Source organism: Osmia bicornis, chromosome 6 (assembly GCF_907164935.1).
Source record: "Osmia bicornis bicornis chromosome 6, iOsmBic2.1, whole genome shotgun sequence".
NCBI classification, from domain to species: domain Eukaryota; kingdom Metazoa; phylum Arthropoda; class Insecta; order Hymenoptera; family Megachilidae; genus Osmia; species Osmia bicornis.
The window spans coordinates 8,826,510-8,851,172 of NC_060221.1; the positions used below are offsets into that span (position 1 = coordinate 8,826,510).

A 24,663-nucleotide genomic window follows, 5' to 3' on the forward strand; every position below is an offset into this window, starting at 1 on the left:
GGACTAAATATAATAAACTATATTATACTAATAAAAAATTGCAAGGTATATTGAATTATTGCATGCAAGCACACATATATTTCTTATATTGTAACTGTTACATTTGTATATACATTATAATTATAGTAACAACATTTATTTGGACCAGAAATATAATCTACTTAATTTTCATTTATTACAGATTCAAATCAACAGTTTAAATTTTAGTAAACTAGACATAAGATAAATATTAATTTTACTAATTTTAAATATTACATTTTATCAATTTATACTTTACTGAGCATCATATTCTTCTCTTTCTAAGCGTTCCCGTATTACTTCATCTATATATGGTTGAAGATATAGTACATCCTATGTAACAACAAAAATTACATTCATAAAATACATAAGTAAGAAATACATATAAAAACATTTTATTAACTACATTTGTATTAACTATTTTCATTAAATTACCTCTTCTAGTTTAGTCCACTGTTCTTTTGGCAAAATTTTGTTCGAGGTATTTAACTGCACAGCTCTAACAAGACGAAAATCACGTTCTTCTTTTAAATTATGTGGTAATCGTCTAAGTGCTTCTATTACATCTGGAGTTTCTTGAAGTACATCATCTCGAAATAAACCTAAGATTATAAAAAATTAAAGAATTAAGTTTACAAGTTTAAACTTTTGACTACTATTTAACACATGTTATTCTTACATTATAGAATAACAAAGCATTTATTAAATAAAATATAGTGACAGGTGTACTATAACATAAAATTGATTATCAATTTTTCATACCTAACTGATTAAAACCAGACAAGTTGTATGCCCATCTTTGTAAACCAGCTGTAAAATACGCAATGCATCAATAATTACATAAGAACAGTGTGCATATTTCAATATGTAACTTTTTAAATTCGATACAATCTTTTACTTACGAAAGGTACGTTTTAGAGCTAACATTTTTATTATTTCACAATTTTTATTCACTTCAAAACCAAATTCCTCAAAACTTACTAGTCGAAACTACTTTGCGGTCGTTCGTATTATGAATAACTTCGATTTTACAAAACGTAGTTACTAGCATCAATTTACTAACATAATAAATCCCTAGTATGCAATTGCAGCTTCTTATTTATTCAATCTACAAATTATTTGACACATTAATTTATAAGGGATTGTATTAATAAACATATTTACTACAAGTATCACGATTTAAGTGTATTTAGAATTCGTATCGCTATTGATTTATTAAATGACGTATTTGCAATTTGATAATGACTATATCGAAAATGAAGTGCAAGACGCGTTTCGTATGTTCTAGCGTTCTAAAATGTTCCTAGAAATTAATATGGAACCTTCTATTATATTCAATATTACGCTCATTAAAATTACTATCTTAATTTAAAATAACACAATTTATGTAATAATAATAATTTATTTCATTTATGAAGATGAAATATTGTATTTTATAATATATATTTGAAAAATACCCTAGATCAAATGGTAGATGTCGTATGTATAGAATTGGCAAAAGGAACTACTTTTCTGATGTAACTGCGTATGGCGGTCGGTATATAAGCATAAAGGGAACTACTTTCAATGCCTCTTCCTCATTAAGAGTAGAGTTGTGTTCACGTGTGGTTGTGTCTCCTTTTTCCTCAAAATAGGTCACACAACCCACCTCCATTCGTGAAATAACTCTTCTATAAAAAAAAAAAACCAAAAAAAATATAAAAATTCCAAAAAATATAAACAAAAAAATCGAAAAACCGTAGCTGAAAACCGCGAAACGTAAGTAAAGTGTGGAAAAAAATAGTAATCATCGCGTTACGAAGAGCAACGTGGTTGGAAGAGCGCAAGCCATATTGAAGGAACGGAAGAAACCAAAAATCAGAGAATTTTCAACTTAAGCAGCTGCACGACGAGGGAATTACATTAAAATGAATCCGGGTGCTCCGAATTATCCAATGGCCTCGCTTTATGTGGGTGACTTGCATTCTGATATCACCGAGGCGATGCTTTTCGAGAAGTTTTCATCGGCTGGGCCTGTACTCTCGATACGCGTCTGTCGTGATTTGATTACCCGACGTTCGCTCGGTTATGCTTATGTCAACTTTCAACAACCCGCTGATGGTAAGTAAATTACATATTTATTTCTATATTTTTTCGACCTAAATTCTTAACATCATTTCTAAGATTTATCCTTAGTTACATCATGTATCCGCACTTGACACGTGTTTCGGATCATATAATGCCACCATATTGAAATCCACTTCGAACAAAGTAGATACAACTTGACGGTTAGTTGAATCATATTTTGTTTTTCCATTATCTTCCCTTCTACGTCGTACATGATATTTTCATTAAAATTTATAATTAGCATTTTTAATACAAATGTTTACAGATTATATACGAATGGTAAATCTTAAGATGAATGTATTTACTATGCATATCTGTATATATATGTGTGACGATTATTTAAATTGCAATTGAAATATTGTACTTGGTTTGTTTTTGTAAATTAATAAAATATTAGTTGATACACGAGTAGAAATTAGCCCATATATGCGAACATAATACTGTACGTATCTCTTCTTTGCAAACTACTTAGAAATGATGTTAATATTAGGCCAGTTTCAAATTTTTATTTATAGGTATTGTATAGATTTCTATAAAAATAAAGTTTTATTTAAATGTTAACATTTATAACAATTTGATATGTGTATAGTTATCTTAATCTTTCAATTGTATAAACTATAATTTATGTGTTTTTTGTGTTTCAGCGGAACGTGCACTGGATACTATGAACTTTGATATGATAAAGGGGCGGCCTATTCGTATCATGTGGTCTCAACGTGATCCTTCTCTTCGAAAATCTGGTGTCGGAAATGTATTCATAAAAAATTTAGACAAAAACATAGACAATAAAGCGATGTATGATACGTTTTCTGCTTTTGGTAACATACTTAGTTGTAAAGTTGCTCAGGATGAATCTGGCGTTTCTAAAGGTTATGGTTTTGTTCATTTTGAAACTGAAGAAGCAGCAAACAAATCTATCGATAAAGTTAACGGCATGTTGCTAAATGGAAAAAAGGTAATTATTCGAATCTTCAGTTAGTATATATTTTCTGTTATAACGCAAAATCATTAATATTTACTTGTACTATATAGGTATATGTCGGTAAATTTATACCCCGCAAAGAACGTGAGAAGGAATTGGGAGAAAAAGCTAAGCTTTTTACCAATGTATATGTAAAGAATTTTGGAGAAGATATGACGGATGATAAACTTAAAGAAATGTTTGAAAAATATGGGACCATCACCAGTCATAAAGTAATGATCAAAGATGATGGGAAATCTCGAGGTTTTGGTTTTGTAGCTTTTGAAGATCCTGACGCTGCTGAACAAGCGGTATTAGAATTAAATGGGAAAGAGGTTGCTGAAGGCAAGTGTATGTACGTTGGACGGGCGCAGAAGAAAGCAGAGCGTCAACAAGAACTGAAGAGAAAGTTTGAGCAATTAAAATTAGAACGTTTAAATCGTTATCAGGGTGTAAATCTTTATGTAAAGAATCTGGATGATAGTATAACTGACGAACGATTACGCAAAGAATTCGCACCATTTGGTACCATCACCTCGGCGAAAGTTATGATGGAAGATGGACGTAGCAAAGGTTTTGGATTCGTCTGTTTTTCAGCACCCGAAGAAGCTACCAAAGCTGTAACCGAGATGAACGGTCGCATAATAGTTACTAAACCGTTATATGTTGCTCTGGCTCAGCGTAAAGAAGATCGTAAAGCACATCTTGCTTCTCAGTACATGCAACGTTTAGCAAATATGCGAATGCAGCAAATAGGTCAGATGTTCCCGCCCGGTGGTGCTGGAAATTATTTCGTTCCCACTATCCCACAACCGCAAAGATTTTATGGACCTGCACAGATGACCCAGATTCGTGCAACTCCACGCTGGCCAGCGCAACCGAATCAAGTGCGACCCAATGCGCAAACTGGAAATTCTGGTTTCGCTACGATGCAAGGTCCATTTAGAACTGCACCACGTGCTCCTACTGCACAAGCTGGTACTATGCGAAACACATTATCTGCTAGACCTATTACAGGTATTGATCATTTATTATACGTATACAATTCTTTTCAAAGTCATTCTGTGCTCTTATTAATTATATTTGTTTTGTGTTTTTTTTTCCAGGACAACAAGCAGTGGGTGGTGCGAATATGCAAAGTCGTTCAATGGCTGGTCCAGCAGTGGGCGTTTCAGCTCAAAGCCGTCCGTCAAATTACAAGTACACCTCGAACATGCGTAATCCACCGCAGGCAATGGCAATCCCTGCTCCTACTCCTGTTCAGCAAGCTGTTCACATTCAAGGCCAGGAACCATTAACTGCCTCGATGTTGGCAGCTGCTCCACCACAAGAGCAAAAACAAATGTTGGGAGAACGTCTCTTCCCGCTGATTCAATGTATGTATCCGCAACTTACTGGAAAGATAACTGGGATGTTGTTGGAGATTGACAACTCAGAGCTCCTGCACATGTTGGAGCATAATGAATCGCTAAAAGCCAAGGTTGAAGAGGCCGTAGCTGTATTGCAAGCTCATCAGGCCAAACAGGCTGTGGCTTCCAAAAAGGAATAAACATCTTAAATTAGGTCTTATTTTATTCTTCCTTAATTATTCATAACAAACGTTCAGTTCTTTTCCTCATTCTGCAATTATCCTTGGTTGAAAGAAATTTTTTTCGACGCTTTATGGTGGCTTAAGCGGATTACATGCAAGAATGACAGAAGTAAATTGTTATTCAAAACTAATAATTGATCATGAAAGGGTTTTTCATCAAGTTTTATGATAAAATAAATTTTCCTTTAAAAATATACCGAATGCGTTTATTCTTTCCCTAATCCTGTTTATATTTCATTATTATTATTATTATTATTATTATTATTTTTTAAAATATTGTAATGTTTGTACCGTTATTTTGTGTAACACGAACAAAATTGTAATTGAATTATGCAGAATAAATTATTTAAACCAAGTTAGACGATATATTGGTACCCTATAGAAAATTCCATTCCTATTTATTTTATAATAAACTTACAACCTTTCGATGCAAATATCAATTGCTTGTACACTTTAAAGTGTTATAATTCAACCATTACATAGAAATCATAATTTTATTCCACAGTTTTATTAAAACATTTAACTGTTCTAAAGCGATACTTCATGGACCTCGGCTCAGCTTTTCCATTTATCTATTACCTGTTTGTCTTTGAGGGCCTCACAGGGTTCAACACGATACCCTTTATATCTCTGCATTCCTTACATACCTGCAACCTTTATATCTTTGCATTCCTTACAGCACTGCAACCCATATTACATCTCTGCAATCTTTACGTCTTAGCACCCCTTACATCCCTGTAACCCTTACATCTCTGCATTCTTTACATCCCTATATTCCTTAGATCTCTTCAGCCCTTATATCACTTATATTCTTGCATCCCATATATCCCTGCAGTACCCTGCAGTTGGCCTTGTTGATTCAAATGATTCAAACAAAAATTCATGTCAAATTTAGTTCCTTTTATTGCCGCCAGAGGGCGCTGACTCGGCGTCCAAAATTTATGCACGATTTAGTTCCTTTTTTACCACTAGAGGGCGCTGATCCGGCGGCTGAATTTTAGTTGAAATTTTTGCCGCTAGAAGGCCAAAATCTGTGCATGATTTAGTTCCTTTTTTACCACCGGAGGTCGCTGATTCGATGTCTCAATTTTTGCTGCTAGAGGGCACAGCCGACTCTAGTACTAGCCATGCTGAACAACGTGGCAACATCGCTCACGTGACAATCGGGAGTCCTATTTTCAAAAACAGAGTCCTGTGCTCGGAATTGTAATTACCGTCTTTTTTAATTAAAAGCTGTAGTAATATACGCTATTTTGTATTAGTTATGTATAAACAATACATAAACGTTGCAACTATGGCAAGTAGAAGTGATGTGGTAGTATAAATTGTTATAAATGTGATATAAATTTTGTGTACTCTCGAAGTAGTTTGGTGTTGTGAAGCATGATATTTGAAATATTTACAGTGGTTTCAAGAAAATTTAGGTATGAAGCAAAATGAAACCATCTTTGGATCAAATTGAAACATTTAAGAATTGATAAACGTGTATATAAGTGAATAAAAACCTTGAAACAAGCGAAATTATTGGAACGAAACCAAAGAGGTTATGTGAAGTCCAGAGAGTAGTCGAGAGTCTGACGACGTTGATTGGCTGGGAGTCTGGGAGTCCGGGAGGCAGATAGAGTAGGGTTAGATGTTGATATATTCAGACCGGACTCCCGCGGTGTTGCCATTTTTACTTCAGCACGGCTAGTACTAGAGTCGGCTGTGTAGAGGGCCAAAATTAGTACCAAATTTAGTTCCTTTCCTTGCCGCTCGACTCCTTCGCCATCTATGCAATAACGGCGGAAACTGCTCGACAATATACTGACTACAGGGTGGCTAATTAATAAGGCGGTAACTTACTAACTGCCGAAGTAGGTTGTTGAATAGTTTGAGCCACTTTTGTATAGATGGCGCTGGGGTCAATTTTCAGGAGTATGTGATTTGTGGCGCTGTTTTTAAAATGCTAGTTTGTCGAGCAATTATTTAAAAAATTTGTTGTTCTTGTGCTGATTTTGACTAATTTCTAAAAGAATAGAATCGAGGAGAATCAAAATTGGGGCTGTCAATTTTCAATGGAAGGTATGGTAAAAGAGGGACTTGAGTATTTCAGGGTATTTGGGATATCTGGGACCCCTTAAATACTGAGCCCTCGAGAACAAAGCATGTGCAGTCTTTTGTATCTGTAAGCAATGTTCAGTGACTATAGATAGTAGAAGACTGGACATGCCTTTGTTCTCAAATGCTCGTGAATTTGTGCCTCGAGAACGAGCGCCATCTGCTCTATCCTAATATAAAAATGTGAAACACTTCGCACTACAACAGTCTAATACGCGTTGACGGTAACAGAAGATTGCTTCGGTACCCAGGATTGTACTCCTTTGCTTACAGCCTTCAGCTCAGCGTTGCCATATCTCAGTAGACAAAGAAAGAGAATACACGCAACGAGATAAAATAAGATAGATACATGTCAAAGGTATGCCGCAAGATATCTTACTTTGTCGAGCTATGCTCGAGTTAATTCCTAGAAAAAAATGTTATCCTGCAAACGAGAATTCAACTGCTGGCTCCTAATAAAGCATTACGATTGAGCATGTGCTATCGTGTGTTCACTTGCCAATACTGAAATATTACGGCATAGTAATGAATTAAAGTGAAACACCGTATATGTCATATAAAACAATGTTATAATGTGATCATCTGATATACTATCATCAAATGGTTTCAACAATTTTTTAATATGTTCTGAATCACTTTTTCCTTATACATAAATTACGAACAGTTCTAGAAATTGAATAAAAATATTATCAATGTAAAAAAAATTAATGTCTACAGAGGGATTTGAACCTGGTACAAAACCGTTAGACTGCCTTAGCACTCTGATACATTGCCTCAGGACTACATACTAACACTATCGAAAATATGTACTTACTTTAATTTCCTTAATTTCTATGCTCGTTTGTTGCATTTACAAATATTAAAGATTGCATAAAACACTTATTTGATAAAGAATGAAATTTCTGTACATATGTATGGATTCTTATATCTTTTCTTAAAGACGTACGGATATAATATAAAATTTACATATTAAAAAAGAAAAATTCTCCTCCCTTTTGTTTAAATACTTCACAAATTAATAATTATCAAGCTTTCATTTTTTTAAGAGGTTACACACTAATTAAAAATGAAATTGTCTCCGTGGGATTCGAACTCGACCTTCTGGTTGTGACTTTTGCATTCAGATTGCTCGGGACTCGCGTCAGAATACGTGAATTGATGGTGGAAAGCACCGAAGCGATAGCGCACACGGATGGAAGCAGATATATGCTTGTGTGTGAAGTACGAATGTAGTTGCAATACATATGGAAACAGATGTGGCAACATTGCAGTCATACTATATCTGCGTGCGTCTCTTCACCTTACCGTAATCGATAAGGTAGTTGTACCAGTGAGGTATGGTAACAGAAGAACTGCCAAAACAGGCACGACTGTTATACCGACTGTGGAAACCTCTCTTCATACTGGGGCGTGCTCGCCCCAGAAATGGCCACCCTTTGGTAACAAAGGCATGTCCAGTCTTCTACTATCTATAGTCACTGCAATGTTGGAGATTTCATTTGTTTAAATCTTCAAATCATTCAAATAATACATATTGCTTACACACGAATATACGGGATAATTGTTATCGATTTGATTTTCAGAGGTGTTAGTTAAAAGAAGTTCAGCTATAATGTCAAAATATTTGGAAAGAATACATGAAATATTGCAATACGCAAACAGTAAAAAAGTTACAGACAAGAGGGTATTTATTTTTATAATAAATTTAATAAAAACAATACAGATAAATTTTCAGTCAATTTATTTTTTGTTGTTGGTTTTTAAGTTTTGTAATTTCGAGTCTTTTTAGGGTAATAACTTAAAATATATCACAAACGAATTTCTCAGTATTATTCAGATATTTAAAATTAACTTAGTTATTGGAACACTTATACTAAATATTAATTTTAATATTTGTTTTAGAAATGTGTTACAGAGCTGTTAGAATTGTACGAAAATAAAGAAGCAGTTGACGAGATTTGTACAAATACACAGCTAAACAAACAAGGTGTCATTAACTGGTCATATATAGTTCATATAGTGCATCAGATATTATTCAATGTAAGTACAAATTTTATTATTGTAAACAAATTCATATATATATATTACTCAGTAATGATATTTATTAAAGGAAACAGATAGGCTTGCAAATAAGGATAATTGTAGCAAAACAGTAATTAGTGAAAGACAAAATACATGCATACTCGTACAAAAAACATTTCAATGTGCAACTTCTAAAACACCATTGTTAAAATGCAAAGATATAATGCCATTAATTTTTCAAGTTTTGGGAACAAATATATATGAATATTACCATGACACATATATGAATATTTTGGTTTCTTACATACTTCCATTTAGAATATGTCAATTAGAAATGCTTTCTCATAATTGGGAAGAATTATTGAAGATATGTTTGCATTTGTATAAAAATGCATCTTCACCTACCAGTAAACGAATCATTTTAAATGCATTACAAATGATTATAAATTATGGTTGTTTATATTCGGATTTGTCTTTCAATGTAAGGGAGACATTAATATTTTTAGGTAAGGTAAAAATTGATTGTACAAGTTCTTGTTAGGAATATAAAATTTATAATGTTTCTTATTTAATTTACATGTTTTAGAAAATATGTTCTCAGATGTTAAAATAAACCAAGAAATTTTAGCAGAATGTGGTTATAAACTTACAAATACAGTGTGTCATCAAATAGCAACAGAATATAGAACTATGCTTTGTCACTTCAGTGAAAATATTTTACCAAATATAATTAGCTTTACAAGTTCTGTTGAAAAATATAAACTTTTCTTATTTTTTGTTCAAATTCATCATCCTAAAGGAACATCTAAGACTTACGATGGAGCTTATGCTGATAACTGGGACAAGTGGTACACAATACTTGAATCCATATATCTAATGATCTTGAAAGATTTTAAACCAGATATACTTCCGAAAAGTTTTATTTATCTTGCAAGGGAGGGTAATTATTACATATGTGTATACATTTTTTTGTTAAGAAAGATATACAAGATAAACATACTTTACTGGCTATTAAAAATGTAAATATAAATGTATTTTAGTTTTTAAACAAGTATTCGAAAATTCAAATATTGTTAAAAGAAAAGAGTTCGACGAATATGATTATATACAACCAATGAAACGAAGACGAATTACCAAATTTAACGGACCTGTCGATATGCTTACTGATTATAATCCAGAAGAAGCTTGGCCAGTGATACAAGTCCTAACAACATTATTTAAACAATATCCTGAATGTTTAAAATCACAAGATCTTCCAATGTTTTTAAAAAATATAGTAAATTTTCTTGCACAGTCCAGCAAAGAAGAAACCATTGTGGATGATTTATATGAGTTTGCTGCCGTTTTATTAATAAATGAAAAATCATTTTCTATGATAGATATAGAAAATTCAAATATTTATTGGGATAAAATATGGGACGCTTTATTAAGGTAAAAAGTGTATTGTGCATATTTAAAATTTGTTTACAAAAATGATGATATTTTATTTAATATTAACAATAATAATTTACAATTGTAGGTCATTGAACGTAAATCAGAACAAAATATCAGCTCATAAGCTTACTCAACTTTTTATAATAAATAATAAAATAACAAATCCAAATATACTTTTGAAACTCTATTTTACAAATGTAATTAAATGGTCTGTTATGAGTCTCCGTACATTAATAGTACTCTGTGAATATTTACCATTACCGAATGATATTGCAGTGTGCAGTATAAATGTGTGTTCGCCAACATTGAATTCAAATTCTGTCAGATCATCCCTTATAACATGGGCATTGAATATTCCCTGGTACAAAATGACAACACAGATTATAATTGATGAGCTGTGTTTATTTTTAACTAGTATTATATTAAAATCAAAACCTGAGAAACAAATAAGATTCGATGAATATAATACTAACAGTCCATGTGATTGTTTAAAAACTGACGAAAATATTGAGTTACTTAACGAATATATAGAACAGTGCTACTTATCATTAATGTATAAAACAAATTGGTTTACTGATATGGAAAAGAAGGATATACAGTATAACATAAAGATGAATGAACACGTGTTATATATGCAAAACATTTTAACTTATCTAACGGACAGCTTATCCGATGTCATTAACAAAAGCAAAGGAAGCGATGATCTTCACATAATCATAATAAAGATTGCTATTATAGCAAAAGTTATATCAATAATGAAAAAATTAAATATAATATCGGAAAGGATTGAAGAAGTGCCACTTGTATGCACAATGAAACAGTATCTAAATATTGCTTATGCTTTATTAGAAAAAATAGATCCATCAAGAAGTAAATATATTTATCTTTGTAACGTAACAAAAGCACTCAATATACTGTATGGTACATTATACGACACAGATGTAGCAAAGATAATTGTTTCATCTGCAACGTCAGATATGTTAAAAAACATATTCAGTTTAATGAATATCGAAGATAACGAAATCACCGATTATAAAGCAACTAATGATTGCTACGAAGATTATAATTCTTTTCAAAATAGACGTAAATCTTCGGACAATGAAGTTAAGCGTAAAAAACAATGTAATTATTGTAACAACGGTATAATTAGATTACAAGCAACAAAAGCTTTATCATTATTTTGTTGTAAAAATGTTGGACAAGAAAAATTTGAAATTCAAGTAAAACTTATGAGCAATTTGTTGAACATAGATATGTATGACCTTTCGCATACAGTTGATTTTAAAATGGCTATAACAGTATTGGAATATTTGTCCAGCTATAACAAAGAAGAATTATGGAAAAATTTTAACGAACTACCGTTGAAAAATGTATTGAAATTATATGAAAAATGTTGCAAAGATGAAACTGCTGTTCGTTATATATTAAATAACTTACCATACTTTTTTGAATATGCTACAAGTTATCATTGCGAGCTACAAAATTTAATGAATATTATCTGTCAATTTAATAAATTTCGGTGTCAAAAAAGATATGGCTTTCTTGCACATATAGAGTTCATGAAATGTCTTTCAAAAATTATTCATACAAATTCTTTTCTTTTCCATTATGACGTATATGGAGATTCAAGTCAAATGCCAATAATTAAAAGCGTTTTGTCAGCTATAAATAATTCTGCATTTGTTTTACGATTACGAGTAATTAATTGTATTCAAGAAATATATTCTTCAAAAAACATTGATTTAAAATGGAAAGAAGCACTATTTATGCAAATAGAAAAATCAGTGGATAAATTAATTATTGGTAACGGAATAAATGATAAGATGAAGGTGGATGAAAATGAAACCAAAATAACAAGTACCTTATTAATGCTTACTGCTATAATACATATCGATGGAATATTTCAGTGCCGTGCTTTAGTAACAATGTTACGTTTCGTCATAGATAACAAAATAGATATTCAAATAATACCAAAAGCTATAAATACAATAGAAAATGGAATAAATTACTCAAATCTTATTGAAGATAATTTAAGTTATCTAATGGCATATTGGTTTAATTCAAAATATTCATCAGAACCATTTCCTTGGAAATTAACAGAGTGTAAATCTGAAGAACAATTCCATAAAATGTATATTAATACATTAGTATTTATTAAATTTCAAAATTTAGAACTGTCTAATGTAATTTCTTTTTGCACTAATGTTAACGTGCCGTTTGAACAAATTATTGAAAATATTTTTCCAAAACTTTTATCATGGCTATTATACCACATTAATGGAAACAGTGGAAATACCCTGAAAAAGGTAGCAAATAAAATATTTCATTCAATGATATTAAATCAAAATGAATTTACTCGAATAACGAAATTTTCCACTTTATTCAATAATAAGTTTGAAGAAATATTATTGTATCTTATTGAAAGATTACATGATGAAGACTATCTTGAAGAAATGTTGGGAGTAAAAGTACCATTTGCAGCATCAGATCCACCTCATTTTAACAAAGAAGCATTTAATGTTTGTTTAAAATATATGGAGGAGAATTTTTTTACACGAACAGTATCCATACAATATATTTTAGCTGAGAATTGTCCAAATATACTACAAAAAATACTGTTACATTTAATTAGTAATGTTTACAGCAAACAATTTTTAGAACACAAGATAAAAGCTTTTCATCAATACATATTTTTCTGTACTATAATTGCAGAAGAGTTAAAATCAGATTATTTTAATAAATTATCTATGTATGTGATAAAAGATATTAGCTATAGTTTACTACATATAATTAAAGGACACAATGATATACTTCTTGAATTGGCATGTAAATATTTTTACAAATTTATCAAATTTGTTTTACCCGTAAGAAGTGAAGAAATCAAAGAGATTTTAGATTTTACTATTATGGTTTTAGTTCCTATTGCGAAGACAGAAAAAGTACCAATAACTTTAGAAATACTTAAGTTTTTATTAATCAATCACAAAGAAACATTATGTGATGCGATAAAGAAGTTGAATTCATTTCCAAATATACCTGTTTTTCAAGAGATACGAAATGTACATAATAATTTGAAATGTAAAACAGAAAGGATCTGTAGTTTGGAAGAAGAAATACAATATTTTTTAAATGCTGTAATTGATAAGGATATAAACTGTAGTATAGAAGATATTGTACATTTACGAATACAATTATCAATGAGAAAAAAAGAATTACGAGAATTATACAATAAGTTTGATAAATTTCGTGGTTTTACTGAAGATTGTGCCTCAAGTATATTGCATAGATTGATATACAAACTCATAAAATTAACAGCATCTTTTGATTTAAATATTTCAATGGAAGCAGCAAAATGTTTAGGTGAATTAGGACCAGCTGATTTAATGTCAATGATATTATATTTGCAAAAAAGCCATGTCAAAGAAACCTCTGATTTAATGGAAATACTATCATACAAAATAGTGGTAGCAATGATAAAATGTTTATTTCAAAGTGATATACAGTTTCGAAAAGTCAGTGCTAATGCACTTTATGTTGTATTCTCATCTTCTTGGGGACACAAATTATTAAATATGAAATATATGGAACGTTTGAAAGCTGTTTTAGGCGAATCACAAATGATGATGCTACCTGTAAGCTATATTCAACCATTTATAACTGATAAAAATTCAAAAATAGATACCATTAATATAAATGATGTAAAATTGAATGATATCATAAATTCAGATAATGATATTTGGACAATTCATTCTAATAATTCTTATAACAATTGGATTGTGGAAATAACATGTAGAATTACAGAATGTTTTATGGGATTTTATTTTGAAAATCTAAGATCTGTTTGTACATTAAGTACTGAATTTTGTGAAATAATTTTACCACGAATTATTTACTTAATAATTCATATAGATAGAAAATTCATAAGTGCCATATGTTCTTGTATTAATACATTTTTTAATTATCATTTTAATGTTACAACAAATACAGATGTTTCTTCTTATGCGATACATAAAGTCACAACTTGTGATCATCGAATTGTACGCTCCATGTTAAATATTGTAAATTATATTAGGACTCAAGTTGCTGATAATCTTTTAAGACTGAACTATATTTGTATCGCAAAAGCTGCACAATATTGTTCAGCTTTTTTTACTGCAATACTGTATGTGGAAATGTCTTGTGAAACTGTTTTAAACAGTTATGATAACTTTGTTAATGTTTCAAAAATTAATTATATTTATGAATTGTCACCTGAAGAAGGAAAAGTGATACAGAATATACTTAGAGACTCTTACACAAAGATAGGTGATTTCGATGCCATCAGTGGTACTGGTTCTTCTCATTTACAAAATCATTCCACTCGCATACAGCATTACGTTCATACTAATGAGTGGAATCAAGTAATGCTTACTCAAGACGTTGAACTTTCTTTTGGAAACGTAACAGCAATGAGAGGTGAGTACTACAATATTCCAAGTTACAAAATATGTATATAAATGTAATAAATTATTTGTTATAGAAATGGCAAATGGATTACATCAATCTGGTCTTCAGTATTTGCTCAGTCATTTTATATCTACCGTGTCAAAAGAAGATGAAAATATATTTAAAGACATACAATATGAGTGCGCTTGGAGACTTAGCAATTGGAATCTTAACGAATCAAATCAAGCTTTGCATACACAGAATCATTGTAATTTAAAATCAGAAATAATTGAATATGATTATTATTTTTATCATTACCAAGCTTTAAAGTATTTTCATGAAAATAATGAAAGTGGTATACAAAGTGCAATTAGAAATGCTCGTTCTTGTATCATTAAAGCCCTTGGAAATACTAGTTTAGGTAAGAACTATTAAAGCTTTAAACGCTTGCAAAGCACATATTTAATTTAATATGTATCATTTTCAGAAAGTAGTAAAACTGTATACGAAAAGTTAATGCAGTTGCAATTAATTTCTGAGATTGAGGAATTAAGTGTAACTAAAGAAGATGAATATGAAAAAGTCTTATATAAATGGCAACAGCAAGACATTGCAAACTTCAACGAATTTCAGTATATTGAACCTATTTTGTTTCAAAGAACTGTTATGTATCAAATAAATCCTACGTTAACTAATAATGAACAAATTAAAGCCGCACTTGCTGATACATATTTACAAATGTCAGAAATAGCAGCAGACAAAGAAAATTTGCACATTGCTACACGCTCATTAGGTAAAAAATGAAACATAAAGTGTATTGGATTTATCATAATACTTAAACTAAGTTTACTTATATTTCAATTTTTCGTATGACAGCTATGTTAGCAAAACAAAAGGACCTACCTCCAAAAATTCAAGATCAGTTGCTTTATCAGGAATCTTTGTTAGCACGACTTAGACAAGATTTGGAGCTCGGACGATTTCTCTTACGTAATTTAATACATAAGGAAACTTTAGATGTAAATTTACGAGCGCAAATACTAAGAGTTTATGGAGATTGGATGGCTGAAACAAAATCGGAAAATCCTCAGGTAAATATTTTAACACATTACATTGAATTATTAGAAACTAATAATGCATCTAGTAATTTATCATTTATTTTCATTTTTCAGGCTGTGATACAAAAGTATTATTTGAAGTCTATAGATTCAAGTAATTCAATTATGGAACAAACTACTGATACCATTAAAAATTTACACAATACCTATGTAGCCTTAGCCCGCTTTGCTGATTGTCAATTTGAACAAATAAGTTCATATATGAAATCTTCTCAATTTGAAAGTTTAAAGGAATGCATCATGTATTCTTATAAAAGAATTGATAACCACACGTTCAGTGACGATAAAGATGTTAGAAGTGCTATGATTTTAAGTCACAGACAAAATACAAACGATGTTGCTGACTTGGAGCACATAGAAAAAGAGAAAAATAATTATTTGATTTTAGCATTAAAGTAAGTTTAGTGTTGTTACTTGTAACTATTTGTTATTATAACACTTTATTTTTCTTTATTGTAGATATTATTTAATAACACTCCAGCAAAGTGAAGATCATAATTTATTAGTATTTCGAATAATAGCACTGTGGTTGGATAATATGAATCAAAAAGAAGTCAATGATTTATTGGACATAAATCTGAATACAGTACCATCCTTCAAGTTTGTCCCACTTCTTCCACAATTAGCAGTGCATTTGAGTAACGAGTTTAATGAGTTTTCTACAAAAATATTTAAAATTATGAAACGTTGTGCTCTAACACATCCACACCATACATTACCAGTATTATTAGCATTAAAAAATTTGTATGGTGATTATGATTATAATAGCACCAAAAAAAGTAAAACTTTGGAGCCGAGAATTCTTGGAGCTCAAAAGTTGTTACAAGAATTAACAGAAGCAAACATTGGTTCAATTATACAAGAGATGGAATACATATCACATTCCTTAGTTATGTTAGCTAATCTTCCAGCTTCTAAAAATGAACGTTAGTATTTTATAATGTAATATGTTATGATTATTCTAGATAAATTTATCATACTATTTTTCTTCTTTTTTTTATAGCTGGCTCCGTAATAAAGATACCCAGGGATCAAAAAATTCTAAAAATTAAAAATTTCGAAAAAGTTTTCGTGCCAACGATGACGATTGGTGTGAAACCATCTGGAAATTACAATAACATCATTGGTATTTCTAAATATATGGAAACATATGAAACTGTTGGAGGTGTAAATGCACCAAAAAAGCTAACTTGCATTGGTATAGATGGAATTGTTAGACATCAGTTAATAAAAGTATGTTATTCATTTTCCATTGTGTTCCTTAATATATCAGAATTGAAAATTAATGTATTTCTACAGGGAAGAGATGATTTACGACAAGATGCTGTAATGCAACAAGTTTTTAATGTAATGAATACCTTATTAAGAGCTTGCAAAGAAACTAAACGAAGAAAGTTGACAATCAGAACTTATAAGGCATGTTTAATGCAAATTAATTTTTCTTTTTCAATTCTTATTTTATAATATATGATTGTTATTTTTATAATACAAAACGTTTGTTTTGTACATAATTTCTACACTATATTTTTAGGTTGTACCATTGACACAAAGATCAGGAGTACTAGAATGGTGTGATAATACAATGCCTATTATAAATGTACTGATAGGTTCAAGGAATAAGCCTGGACTTCATAAAAAATATTATCCAAAAGATTATACAGCAGATTTGTGTAAAAGAAAGCTAGCAGTAAGAAATGATACATAAGCTATTGCTTTACCATTAATATTGACTTATTCTAATTAATTATTGGATTTCTATTTTAGGCAGTAGAAAAATCATCAACTGATATAAAATTAAAAACCTTTATGGACTGTTGTGCACACATGCATCCAGTAATGCATTATTTCTTTATTGAAAAATATCCATCCCCTGAAACGTGGTTTGAGAGAAGATTAGCGTATACGCGCAGGTAATTTTTTTATTATGTAAACATTATTCTTATATTAATTTCATTTATGTTATTTATTTTGTTATAGCATAGCAACAACATCTATGGCAGGATATATTTTGGGTTTAGGAGATAGACACTTAAATAACATTTTAATTGATCAAACAACTGCAGAAGTAATTCATATTGATTTTGGTAATATCATTTTCAACTTTAACTAGAAAGTACAATAAAACGATTAAGTTATCAATAATATAATTTATAATATTTTTCAATACTTTTCAACGGAATTAGGTATAGCATTTGAGCATGGAAAGGTACTACCAGTTCCAGAAACTATTCCATTTCGACTCACACGAAATATAGAAGTAGGAATGGGCGTCTCTGGTATAGAAGGTACAATGAGGCATTGCTGTGAGAAGACTCTAACCGTATTACGTGATCAAAGACAAATCATTATAACTCTACTTCAAGTTCTTTTGTATGATCCTTTATTTAAATGGACCATAACGCCTGCTAAAGCACATGGTATACAAAGTGGTACCTCTTCAACATTGATAGAAATTAATCAATGTAAGTATCATTTTATATTATCTTTATTTAGTTCCTTTAATATTTTACGTTAATGTTAAATATATATTATCAATAGATTCATCAGGAATTAATAAAACAGCTGAAAGAAGCCTTTTAAGAATAGAGCAAAAATTACAAGGCACTGAAGAAGGATTAGCATCTAGCGTATCTGGTCAAGTTGAAAGGCTTATACAGCAAGCGCGGGATCCTATAAATCTTTGCCGTTTATTTTGTGGCTGGCAACCATATCTATAATATTTTAATGCTTTATAATGTTAAGATGGTTAAATGTCATTTTATAATTTTATTTTATATTTTATACAAATTAAAAGTTTTGTAAAATTTAAATATAAACTATGAAAGCTTTTTCAATTTTTGACAATTTATTTATATCATTCGTGTACATCAAGTGTTCTAGGATTTTCAATTCAGTTAAAAAAGTATACAGATGACAATACATTATTGATATCAAAATTGCCCTTAGATGGTACGCTAGTTAAACATTTGCGTATTTTTGGTACATTAACTTTGTTTTCAGCCCCTAATTTTCTGTAATCATATTATATATTAAACGCATTAATGTACACGTTTTATTAATTAAATATCTAAGAATATGTTTAGCAAAAACAAATGTATACAATTGTGTATTATGCAAGTGGGCTAATTGAGGGTAATTTGCATTACTTCTTTGTAAAATAAAATTATACTAATCTTAATATTTAAATTTAAACAGAAAAATGTTACTTACTCGTAAATTGGTGCATAATATTGTACAAAATAATCGGCTAAATTTTCAAGAATGGGTTCACAGTGAAGGGCAACAAATTGTTCTCTACATATCTATAAAACATATTAAATTATATTTCACAAATTTATAAGATATATGCCATACTCCAAAGTTGTTATTTCATACTGTACTTACTTTATTCATAATGTTTACAGTACAAGGATGAGTCCAAAAACAGTCATGTACTGAGACAAACGTAACATCTTCTTGATTACAATGAAGACTGGTAAGCATCATATGGGAAGAATCGAGAGAATGTATGAAATTTGGTGCAAACGCATTTTTTTGTTTTAAACTATCGGGTTTTCTATAAACATAAACATAACTGATTAATAAAATTCGTTTAACTTTACGTTTATCTGTACATAGGATATCTCCATCTTTCCGTTTATAATTAAAAAATTTTAATAATTGATGAATTGAATACTTTTACTAACCCATTGCCTTTGATATGTGTTTTGTGAAGTTTCTGTTGTTTGATATAAGGTTGTACAATAGGAAGACCCAAAGGAGTAATCCATTCCACATTTTCACCACAGACAGATGAAATAATTCGAGCACAGTTTATAAACCAATCTTGAATTTCTCTTGCACTTTTAAACATAGTTCTTAAACTATGAAATGTATTTTCAGCTAAGTATATACTTGCAGGCCAAACATATTCGTGAGGAAAATCTTTGATATCTATTTGAAATATTAATAACATAACATAAAAGAACATTTAAATTAATTGTTTGCAGGAATGAATATCTACCTCGGAGTTGTCTTGCTATTTGATGTTTCGCACCATATTTTGTTACTCCATATACTGTTGTCATTACAGTTTGTTTGATGACTTTTCTCTTTACAAACCCTTCTAATATCTTTGCAATTTGAACATTGTTATCCGCATCAATTCGTCGTTGTTTCTCGATCTAAAAAATTAGTTAAATACTTTTTTTTTTAAATGTTTATGTAATAATTTATAGAAAACTTACTATGTCAGCGACTGAGGTATACACATCTTTTGGAATATCAAACGGATGTAAATTAACACTCTTTGCACCTATTTCATCTCTACCAAGTGCTGCATAATGCTGAAGTCCGTTGCAACTTCCATCTTGATGTACTGGAAACCTACTCACATATTTTTCTATATTTGGTGCTTTTAATGCATTTGCTATTTCCATACATCCTGCTAAAGTTTGCCATGGTTCTTCAGACTCTGCCCACCACATATTACCCTAGATAGTACGTATGATATAAAGTCATACTTGGGGTAAGTAATTGTAATTAAAAACTTACCGTCAAAGGTTTAGTAGCACTGTCTAATATGCTTTCCATATTTTCATTTGCATATTCAATACGCTCTTTAACAGAGCTTCCTTTTTTTAAATTAGTTAAATTAATAACATGTAATTTTAACCATTCCAATCCATTAGGACCTAAAGGTTTTCCTTTTGCAAATAAAAGCAAAGAACGACCCACATCAGATGTCAGATGATGTAAATGGGGAGGAACTGGATAAACTCTTCCTCTAAAATCCATATTATGTGGCAGCCAGAATACTTTGTTTCTAAGCTTTTAAAATAATTAACAATTTAATACATTTGAATAGAAATATATATATTTTTACTCGTTAATCTGACATAGAAAATTAAAATTACTTAAAATGATGATAATGAAAGACGTACATGATTAGCAATGGACAGTTTATAAAGAGTATCGCACCACAGAGAATACATGTCATACTTTTTTTGTTTGTAATGTGCCATCGCTATTGCAGCATTACGCTTCTCCTCTGAAGTAGAATCTTTATTCACCGAAGGTGGTAAAGGTAATACAGAAACTGGTTGAGGAATATTTAATTTTTCCGAACCACCATCTTGAAATATCTAATAAAATAATAAGATTAATTGAGTTCATCGTTTAAAATAAATATGACAATGATAAAATGGCAAGTACCTTAATTACTACGTCAAGTATATTAGTATTAATTTTCCAAGGAATGGAACCAAGCTGATTTAATGAATCAAATACCGGATATAGTTGTTTTGTTGGTGTACTTTGAAGTTTGCGCCATGGAGCATTCTGAAAAAATATAACCATCGTGTAAATATTGTACATTTTAATTACAAAAAATTAAGTTATATTAAGATGTTACATGTCTATAAACAGATAAGCCATGTTAACAATGTGCAAACTTACTGTGTATGAGACTCTCATAAAGTCTGTTTTAGTTATAAGGTATCCTCCGTTATGTATGGAAGTCCACGGACGTGGTGGAGCATAAGATGGTAAAATATGCGAGTTAAACGTTAATGTTTCAAAATCCGATTCTTTGTACAATTTTGAAGCCAAAGGATGAGATTTAATCTGTAATGTAACGATGAATGCATTGCGTTGAAATAAAATCTGTGATAATATTTAATATTTTCAATATACAAACCTGTTCTGATAAATAAGTTCCTTTATTTCTAAATAATGTATAAAATGCAGGAATAGAACATTTTAAATCATGTCCTTTCAATATATTAGGTTGAAGTATTAAATCATTTAAAATGATATTATACAAAAATTTTCCAACATTTATAATTACATCCATAGGCCAATTTAAGCATCTAGTACTTAAAGATATGCCATGTTTTATTTCTTCGTGTTCAAGGTATTGCCATACAATACGATTATTTGCATTATTTAAATGCGTCATATTTTCAGGGTGCATATACCAATCAAGATATTTCAAATAAATACTGAGCATTTTATCCATCAATCCAGATTGTTTTTTTGTTTGAATCTACAAATTTAAATTAAATGATTTTACATAAGTGCATCTTTATTATACTACATCGCTCAAAAGTAATTTCATACCTCATATTTGTTATAAATATATCTTCCTAAATCAATGTATAACATTTTAAGAGAGGTACTATAAGCTTCAGAACCTCGAGTTACTTGTCTAACTTCTCGCAATATAGCATTCACGTAATCTTCTTTATCTAATACTTCTAAAAATGGATGTAAAACCATTAAAGCATTATAAGATTGACATTCCTCTTCTTTTAAACACTTTAAATTCCTTTCAAAAGCTTTTGATGCTGCATCTCTCCAATAATTTTCCATTTCATTGAGTTTTTCCTTCTAATTGAAGAAAGAAACTATTATTATTATATAAAATTTGTAAAACTTATGAAAAACAAAAAGAACTTTATATGATGGTATAAACTATTAAAATATGCAATATCTTACAGAATGTAAAGTATTTGTATTCCTGGATGATTCAACACTTTTTATTTGTACCTCAATTGCAGTTTCATCTTGAACTTGCTCTTTTAAATAACCTTTTAATTCTTCTATTGTCAATAACCCTTCTACTGGACTTCTATAATTATTCTTTGTCAAAGTTTTACTCAGAAGTCCACATGCATATTCTGTACTTGGCAAATCATACGATGGTTCAAAGTTTGGTATTAACACTCTAATTGATTTAAGGACATTTTCTCTTTGATTGTTTGTAAAATATGATTTGTTAAATAAATCATTGAAAGTTATATTATAATTAGTCATTTCACTGCTCAATTTTGTTAACAATGCTATAAAGAAAAAAAAACTGCTTCAACATATCCTCTTTTTAAACATATTACCATTTTTTACAACGTATAATTACCCTTTTGTTTATCTGTTATCACATCGCCTCCCAGCACATCAAACACATACACATAGGTTTGTGATGTTGGTATCAATAAATCTTTTTTTAATATTTCATATAATTCTAAGACTTTTGTAACTTTCCTTCTAGAAGCATAAGCTTCCAAAACTATGTTATAAAGTTCAACACATTCATCACAATGTTTTACCCTATTTTTTACATACTTTCTGTATTTCATTAATGTATTGTGTGTTCTATTCAGCAACCCACAACTTAAATAAACTTGCATATGCACTAACAGACTTTCAATGTAAGGTAATGTGTGTTTACTGTTATTTTTAAAAAACTCCTGTTTTTGTGGTAACGTTCTGTTTCTGAAAAGTGGTTTATTTATGTAATGATACTATTAATTAAACTATAAATCATTAATCACTGTAAATTTACAACACTATTAAAACTTATATGTAACTGTAACTTCTGGATCTAAGTATGATTTAAAAAATACAGATACATCATAGAAAGATATACTTACACTTTTGATTGCAATATTTTATTCAATTTTTCATTTATGATTTCAGGATTTTTAATTGAAGTATCATAGAGTGTATCATTCTCAACAGAACTGTGGCTAATCTTAAAATTTTCAGAAATTTCTTTATTGTAATACTTCATTTCTTCTTCTGCAAATAATGTATCTATATGGTTTTCCTCTTGCTGTGTGTTAATACAAAGTAAGAAAATGTAAAAATGTTAAATTTTATATAGTCAAACAAAATAATTACATAACTATTATATACTCACAATATTGAAGTAACTTTCATTATCATATGAAGTATGACAATCCTTAGTTTTACTCTTTGAATCGGAGACTGTATTAATTGAAGGATCTCTAAGATCGTATGTATTATTTGTGATAACATCAGGCTGATGAACAAACATAGATAAATCTGAAGCCATTAGCTTATGTACTTTCGTCATTTTAGTACTTGCCACTTCATCTGTTACTAAAATAAACAAAACAAAAATGATATTAAAACATAACTGTAAGCGCCTTATGAACAAAGGCGGCAAATATAAAATTTTACCTGCTAACAATTCAGTATATTTTTTTGTTCTTCGTTTGACCTTTTTTTTAATCAGGGAATGGCCTAATACATTTACTGTTGTGGAACTTGTACGAATTTGATAATATTTCATATCTATAAATTAAATAAATTCACATAAATGGAAACGAAACATCAATTTTAAAAAGTTATTTTTTGTATATAAGTTACACACTAAATGAATGATGGTATTTATCCAAATTTTTAAAATTAATTTTCAAAAGATTATATACATAAATTCAATAGTTTCTATTACTTACTAAGCAATAATGATGTTACATATTGTTATTATATACATGTTTGGATTGAATACTATACAGTTAAATAAGAAAAGTAATAAATATTATATAATTTAAAATAATTATAGTTGAAGAATAACTATTTAAACTCTCGCAATATTACGATTTAATAAAATATAAAAGCGTAAATTAACACAAGGAATACAAATTTTTATCGCATCCTTTAAAAATCAAATTTATGTTAGATATAACTTATTTAATAAACATACATCTTGTCATTTTTCCATGATAGAAATTACAAAATGAGCATAACCGCATCGAACGTTGAACAATTATTTGCTTTGGTACAACATCATGTGGAGAAATCCGTTTTGTAACTCGCGTTACAAAAAGTTTGTACATCTTTATGTAATAATATAAAATTAATCACAACAATTAGTCATTTTATAAACAATATTTACACACAAAAGCTATCATTACAGACCGAATAACCTACATCGAGGAAAGTAAGGTAACAATTTACAATCGCAAATAAAATGTTGATAAGTTTGTATGTAGATGGCAGTGCTAATGTACTATATGTAGGGGTACCAACCTAACTGTTAGCGTAGCGGTACCAACATACAAAATACCCCTACTCTCTTAGGTTGGTACCGCTACGTTTACAGT

The 24,663-nt window shown here is 29.9% G+C and overlaps 4 protein-coding genes across 4 annotated transcripts; 2 read left to right on the plus strand and 2 right to left on the minus strand.

Moving 5' to 3' along the window:
- Positions 1–48: 48 nt before the first annotated feature.
- On the minus strand, positions 49–1,195 carry LOC114874888 (cytochrome b-c1 complex subunit 7-like). Its single transcript, XM_029184603.2, has 4 exons — positions 921–1,195; positions 781–828; positions 454–620; positions 49–351 (listed from the first exon to the last, which is right to left on the minus strand). Exons 1-4 carry the CDS (start codon positions 943–945, stop codon positions 274–276), a joined length of 318 nt encoding a protein of 105 aa, XP_029040436.1. The 5' UTR covers positions 946–1,195; the 3' UTR covers positions 49–273.
- Positions 1,196–1,581: 386 nt separating this feature from the next.
- On the plus strand, positions 1,582–4,870 carry LOC114874914 (polyadenylate-binding protein 1-A). Its single transcript, XM_029184646.2, has 4 exons — positions 1,582–2,118; positions 2,769–3,079; positions 3,157–4,102; positions 4,192–4,870. The coding sequence occupies exons 1-4, from the start codon at positions 1,926–1,928 to the stop codon at positions 4,632–4,634; spliced, it is 1,893 nt and encodes a 630-aa protein (XP_029040479.1). The 5' UTR covers positions 1,582–1,925; the 3' UTR covers positions 4,635–4,870.
- A 3,393-nt stretch (positions 4,871–8,263) lies between these two features.
- LOC114874890 (serine-protein kinase ATM) lies at positions 8,264–18,604 on the plus strand. The gene is made up of 18 exons (XM_029184606.2): positions 8,264–8,460; positions 8,679–8,816; positions 8,887–9,304; positions 9,385–9,738; positions 9,839–10,229; positions 10,318–14,687; positions 14,752–15,078; positions 15,145–15,450; positions 15,534–15,748; positions 15,830–16,170; positions 16,235–16,701; positions 16,779–17,008; positions 17,075–17,191; positions 17,307–17,462; positions 17,540–17,685; positions 17,753–17,859; positions 17,959–18,237; positions 18,314–18,604. Exons 1-18 carry the CDS (start codon positions 8,389–8,391, stop codon positions 18,490–18,492), a joined length of 8,613 nt encoding a protein of 2,870 aa, XP_029040439.2. The 5' UTR covers positions 8,264–8,388; the 3' UTR covers positions 18,493–18,604.
- Positions 18,600–24,523, minus strand: LOC114874891 (DNA-directed RNA polymerase, mitochondrial). Its single transcript, XM_029184608.2, has 19 exons — positions 24,479–24,523; positions 24,264–24,396; positions 23,738–23,851; positions 23,454–23,656; positions 23,185–23,366; positions 22,671–23,026; positions 22,253–22,596; positions 21,875–22,144; positions 21,453–21,800; positions 21,212–21,379; positions 20,969–21,094; positions 20,698–20,898; positions 20,309–20,584; positions 20,002–20,247; positions 19,779–19,938; positions 19,462–19,708; positions 19,160–19,331; positions 18,986–19,077; positions 18,600–18,786 (listed from the first exon to the last, which is right to left on the minus strand). Exons 2-19 carry the CDS (start codon positions 24,394–24,396, stop codon positions 18,666–18,668), a joined length of 3,759 nt encoding a protein of 1,252 aa, XP_029040441.2. The 5' UTR covers positions 24,479–24,523; the 3' UTR covers positions 18,600–18,665.
- Between the last annotated feature and the right edge of the window lie 140 nt (positions 24,524–24,663).

Coding starts and splice junctions, on each gene's coding strand:
- LOC114874888 (XM_029184603.2), bottom strand. CDS start 945: ATGTTAGCTCTAAAACGTACCTTTC. Junction 829..920: donor AGCTCTAAAACGTACCTTTC/GTAAGTAAAAGA, acceptor CGTATTTTACAG/CTGGTTTACAAAGATGGGCA. Junction 352..453: donor AGTGGACTAAACTAGAAGAG/GTAATTTAATGA, acceptor GTTGTTACATAG/GATGTACTATATCTTCAACC.
- LOC114874914 (XM_029184646.2), top strand. CDS start 1,926: ATGAATCCGGGTGCTCCGAATTATCCAATGGCCTCGCTTTATGTGGGT. Junction 3,080..3,156: donor TGTTGCTAAATGGAAAAAAG/GTAATTATTCGA, acceptor TGTACTATATAG/GTATATGTCGGTAAATTTAT. Junction 4,103..4,191: donor ATCTGCTAGACCTATTACAG/GTATTGATCATT, acceptor TTTTTTTTCCAG/GACAACAAGCAGTGGGTGGT.
- LOC114874890 (XM_029184606.2), top strand. CDS start 8,389: ATGTCAAAATATTTGGAAAGAATACATGAAATATTGCAATACGCAAAC. Junction 17,463..17,539: donor TGTGTAAAAGAAAGCTAGCA/GTAAGAAATGAT, acceptor TTTCTATTTTAG/GCAGTAGAAAAATCATCAAC. Junction 17,860..17,958: donor AGTAATTCATATTGATTTTG/GTAATATCATTT, acceptor CAACGGAATTAG/GTATAGCATTTGAGCATGGA.
- LOC114874891 (XM_029184608.2), bottom strand. CDS start 24,396: ATGTACAAACTTTTTGTAACGCGAGTTACAAAACGGATTTCTCCACAT. Junction 21,380..21,452: donor GAACTTATTTATCAGAACAG/GTTTGTATATTG, acceptor GTTACATTACAG/ATTAAATCTCATCCTTTGGC. Junction 20,899..20,968: donor TACTTGACGTAGTAATTAAG/GTACTTGCCATT, acceptor TTATTTTATTAG/ATATTTCAAGATGGTGGTTC.